Source organism: Myotis davidii, unplaced genomic scaffold, assembly GCF_000327345.1.
Source record: "Myotis davidii unplaced genomic scaffold, ASM32734v1 scaffold6, whole genome shotgun sequence".
NCBI classification, from domain to species: domain Eukaryota; kingdom Metazoa; phylum Chordata; class Mammalia; order Chiroptera; family Vespertilionidae; genus Myotis; species Myotis davidii.
Window position 1 is genome coordinate 5,485,357 of NW_006383011.1, and position 5,704 is coordinate 5,491,060.

Here is a 5,704-nt window from a genome sequence, read left to right on the forward strand (position 1 = left end):
GTTTGGCTCCACGGATAGAGACCCTTGGCCTGCGAAATGAAGGGTTCCTGGTTCGATTCCAGTGAAGAGCACATATCCAGGTTGTGGGCTCGATCCCCAGCAGAGGGCGTGCAGAAGGCAGCCCATCAATGATTCTCTCTCATTACTGATATTTCTCTCTCCCTCTCCCTTCCTCTCTGTAAAAAATCAATAAAATATAAAAAAAAAATTAAAAAAAACATAGCAAGAGTAATTATAACTAAACATTACCAATACTGTGGTAATACATAATGTATGGTTAATATATAATTCTAGCAAGAACACAGGTATTTCTAGTCATCATTTTCAGCAAGATAGTATCTTATTTTAGAGATAACATCTAAGCACTGAAAGCAGAGTTGATCAAATGAGCAACTTCTTAAAAGTCACCCTCTGGACAGTCAGCATCTGGTCAGCAATGCATCGTTAGCCTCTGTTGGTGTGACATCACACATCCAGTGACAATGCACTTTATTATATGTGTTATAGAGGGCCTATGAACCACAGACAATAAGCGGTAGCAGAAAACTTTTACGTGAATGAATTGGCTAACTGGTATAGAATATAAAAATATTTAAATCATTCTCTTAAAATTATTTCTAAAACATCTTTATATTCCTCATGATGAACAGAAAGTAGGAAGGCATATCTAAGCAAGCATAGGGCACTAGTTCATAATTCTTACTTCTTTTGATTCCTTTGACTTGACTCGGTCCAGATCACCCAATCTCATCTTTATAAGGTGCCCTGTAATCTCAGACATCCGTCGCTGATCTGAAGGTAAAAAATAATAAATCTTACTTTTTATAAGCGTGATTTATAACTTTTATTTCTTAAAAAAGATTGCAATCAAGTATTTATGAAAATGTTTTACAGACTACCTACAGCCTAATTATCATTGAAGAATTTTAGACTACAAGTGGAAAAATGGCTCATACATGGATAAATTTTCATGCTTTTAAGATTACTATAAATCAGCCTAAACCATATTCTGTCATCTTTAGAGTGAAAGTAGTGAGCAAAAGTCAGTCTGAGAGACCTTAAAACCATACACGTGCATAAAATAGAGGGCAGTCTAGTAATGAAACTCTGGTTGATGTCTAAGGAATGTTTTAATTCTGAGCCTTATTCCAGTTAAAACCTTTAAAGCTATTCAGCATACTTCATAACATAAAAGATTCCTATTATTGTTAATTATACCTAACTCGCATATTACACAAGTAATAAAACTTACCATCTTCTCTTTGTGCATCCTGGTTGAATCTCAAGGATCTTGTGACATCCCACTTATTCTTCTGCATACTCACACTAGTGAAAAGTTAAACCAAAGTCAGCACTGGTGCTTTCAGAGTGAATATTTGACTGGATTCAGGAGCAATACTCACAGGAAAGGAGACACATCTCTAGAAGTTGACTAAAAAAAAAGTAGACAACAGTAAAGCCCAATTAGAACATATTGACTGATTAGTGCTATAGTAATAAAAGTTTATATTTAATGAGTGCAAAATACTGTACCGAGAGCATTACAATTATTTCATTTAAGCCTTACAACAACCATGTGAGACAGATGTTATTATTATCCTATATAATAAAAGCCTAGGTGGCATCGTGTGACGTCATCACAAGATGGCCACCGCAATGTTGTCACAAGATGGCTGCCAGAAGATGGTCACCACAGGATGGCTGGCAGGGGAGGGCAGTTGTGGGCAACCAGGTCTGCAGGGGAGGGCAGTTGTGGGCAACCAGGCCTGCAGGGGAGGGCAGGCAACCAGGCCTGCAGGGGAGGGCAGTTGTGACCAGGCCTGTAGGGCAGGGCAATTGGGATGATCAGGCTGGCAGGGGAGGGCAGTTGTGGGCAACCAGGCCTGCAGGGGAGGGCAGTTGGGGGCGATTGGGCTGGCAGGGGAGTAGTTAGAGGCCGATCAGGCAGGCAGGCAGGCAGGCAAGTGGTTAGAAGCCAGCAGTCCTGGATTGTGAGAGGGATGTCCGACTCCCGGTCTTTGAGATTGGGCCTAAACCGGCAGTCAGACATCCCCCAAGGGGTCCCAGACTGGAGAGGGTGCAGGCCAGGCTGAGGGTCACCCCCCCCCACACACACACACACGAATTTCATGCACCAGGCCTCTAGTCTCTATAATAAAACAGGTTTATAAAAATTAAGAATTGTATCCAAAGAGAAACAAACCTGGAATTTGAACCCGGCTTTATTTGTTTGATCTGGAAGCCCCAGCTTATGCAATCTTTTATAATTCACCCATTTATGTGCCTATAGTAATTAGCACAAAGATGAATGTACAACCCACCCAATGCAATTGTGTGGTACTTCTCTCAACCCCAGCTTTCACACATTTTGGAATCCAGGGCTTTTCTTTTAGCCAACTGTGGTTTATACTGTCCTCTTATTCCCACCTGGCTTTTCACCCCTTTCTTTGATGACATGGGGAAATAAGAATTATTTTAAAATAACGTAAAATACATGATGGGGCAAACGTAGATATACAGTTTCTTGTACGGGAAACAATACAATTAATAAATAATACAAGAATAAACTCTGTGCTTCAGGTACTCACAACTATAAACCTCTGTTTGCCCCATCTTCTATAATTTATTTAAAAAATTTTTTTTGTGCCAAAACCGGTTTGGCTCAGTGGATGGAGCGTCGGCCTGCGGACTGAGAGGTCCCAGGTTCGATTCCGGTTGGGGGCATGTGCCTTGGTTGCGGGCACGTCCCCAGTGGGGAATGTGCAGGAGGCAGCTGGTCGATGTTTCTCTCTCATCGATGTTTCTAACTCTCTATCTCTCTCCTTTCCTCTCTGTAAAAACTCAATAAAATATATTTAAAAAAATAAATAAATAAATAAAATTTTTTTTTTGTAGTAACATTATGTTTATTTCCCTTTTTAAAGAACAACAAGGTGGTCATAGTTACATAACATTTTTATTTTTTTTAAATTCTTTATTGTTGAAACTCACCATATTCCACAAATGAGATCATGTGATATTTATCTTTCTCTGTCTGGCTTATTTCACTTAGCATAATGCTCTCCAGGTCCATCCGTGCTGTTGCAAATGGTAAGCGTTTTCTTTTATACAGCAGCATAGTATTCCATTGTGTAGCCATACCACCGTTTTTTAATCCACTCATCTGCTGATGGGCATTTAAAATCTATTTATTTTATTTCATTTTAAAGTCTATTTATTTATTTTATTTTTGAATAATATTAGTTCAAAATTTAAAAGTTACAAACAGCACACACGGTAAAAAGCCTTTGCCCCCAGACATTCAGTTCCACTCCTTAGAGGCAACCAATCTTATCAAGTACTTATGTAGCTTGATATATATATATAACATTTTAAAAATATATTTTTATTGATTTCAGAGAGGAAGAGAGAGAAACATCAATGCTGAGGGGGAATCATCACTGCACGCCCTCCACTGGGGACCGAACCCGCAACCTTGGGCATGTTTCCTTGACCGGAATTGAACCTGGGACCCTTCAGTCCACAGGCCGATGTTCTATCCAGTGAGCCAAACTGGCTAGGGCTCGAGAGATATTTTATTTACATTCAATATATTCATATATATTCTTTCACCTATACTACACAAATGGTAGCATAATATACCACTCTACATGCTATTTTGCACTTTCCTTTTTTCACCTGTCAATACATCTTAGAGATATTTAATTAATCTCAGTCTTTACAATAATTTATTCATTTTACACTACTAGCATTCCATTATGAATATTTGCTTCTCTTCTTTTTCAGATTTCCCTGGCTATACTTGCTTATTTCTCAATATGAACTTTAGATTAGTAGTATATAATTTAGAATTACCTTCTCCGGTGTCTTTTCTTTCCTCTGACCACAGGGTGAAGACATCTGCTTTTTTGGTTGTTTAGTGAACTTCTTTGGCTTCTCCTTTTTCCCTGACAACAGAAATTTAATGTTAGGGGTATAAGTCCCATATATTTCTCCAAAGCACTTGTTACTTCCAAACAATAAAACCCTTGCGTTCACAACAGCATTATTCAAGAGTCAAAAACTGGAAACAACCTAAATGTTCATGAAATGGTGACTGGATAAACAAATTATGGTATATTCACACAATAGACTACTATTCTGCAATAAAATGGAACTACTAATATATGCAATATGGGTGAGTCTCAAAAACATCATAGTAAGTGAAAGAAGCCAGACATAAAAGCCTACTCAGAATTTCACTTACTAGTATCCGAGATGTTAGAAAAGGTAAAACATCGTGACCAAAAGCATCGTACCGTGGTTACCTGAGGTTGGGAGTGGGGCAAGGTGACTGAGTGCAAAGGGGCAGAAGGTAACTTCTTGGAGTAATGTTCTATGTCTTGATTTTGGTGTTGGTTTATACAACCATATGCCAAAACTCATCAATGTGTACACATTTTAAATCTTATTACATGTACATTGTACCTTAACTGTGAAAAAAACAACAACATAGTAGCATTTTCTTCCTTGACTAATTAGAATTAAAAAATAATTGATAAAGGACTACATTTAAAGAAAAATTATATAAAACTTGGAAATAAGACGAAGGGTGGATTGCAAGTTCTTTCGGTGCCTACTGGAGGACTGTTACACAGACCCACAAGGACTGTTTAATTCTCAAAGAGAATGTCCTTGTGTTTGACTTTCCCATCTACTACTGACTAAGGGCTCAGATTCTATGAAGTTTCATGTTAACTTGCAGATTTTTGTGTTTAATAGAAATGCAAATGATTTCTATCTTGTAGAAAAGATAACCCCGAAGGTCATAGGTCTATTGCATTGTAGGAAAACCTGAATCTTGAAATGCTCTTTGAACTACTTTCTCTGCTATTTCTCTCACCAGTGATTTGAAAATCTTTGACGTAAGTTCATTCTCTAGTTGTATAAAATCATGTTTTTAATTTTAAAGTCACATTTTGATAACTGTTAGTCAATGTTTCATTTGAGTGTCACTTCAAATCATCTCAGGTACAATGATGTGAGGTCATACATTTTGAGAAACCCATTAAAGGTTACACCTGAAATAAAAACTTGGAGGATTCTAAGAACACTGCACTTTCTTTACAATTTTATGAGTATTCTGTGTTAGTGCCAAGGTTAGGAAATCTTGATGGAACTTCCTTTATTTTCTTTCATATTATAAACCAATATGTAGATTTAGAAAGCCAAGTCCTCATCCATTGCATTAAAGCCTTCAGAATACAACCCCTTCATAAAAGTAAGGCTTGGTTTTAAATTTAGAAACCAATGTACTTCTCCAAAGAGGACATACAGATGGCCAAGAGACATATGAAAAAATGCTCCAAGTCACTAATCATCAGATAGATGCGAATTAAAACAACGATATAGTACTCCACACCTGTCAGAATGGCAAACAGGTAAAAAAGAAAACTACAATTGCTGGCAAGGATGTGGAGAAAAGGGGACCCTAGTCCGACTGGCATGGCTCAGTGGTTGAGCATTAATTTATGAGCCAGGAGGTCACGGTTCAATTCCTGGTCAGAGCACATGCCCAGGTTGCGGGCTTGATCCCCAGTAGGGGGCGTGCAGGAAGTAGCCGATCAATGGTTCTCTCTCATTGATATTTCTATCACTCTCTCCCTCTCCCTTCCTCTCTGAAAAAACTCCATCACTGAAATATTTTTTAAAACTGTAGATTCTT

The 5,704-nt window shown here is 38.1% G+C and overlaps 1 protein-coding gene across 1 annotated transcript in view; it reads right to left on the minus strand.

Annotated features, from left to right (window-relative positions):
- KIAA1841 (KIAA1841 ortholog) overlaps nt 1–5,704 on the minus strand; it is a 43,575-nt gene that overhangs the window by 2,031 nt on the left and 35,840 nt on the right. The window contains exons 16-19 of the mRNA XM_006778569.2: nt 3,856–3,947; nt 1,404–1,432; nt 1,253–1,326; nt 704–792 (exon numbers count right to left, since the gene is read on the minus strand). Of these exons, the coding sequence (XP_006778632.2) occupies nt 704–792; nt 1,253–1,326; nt 1,404–1,432; nt 3,856–3,947 (284 nt within the window). The remainder of the gene's footprint in view (nt 1–703; nt 793–1,252; nt 1,327–1,403; nt 1,433–3,855; nt 3,948–5,704) is intronic.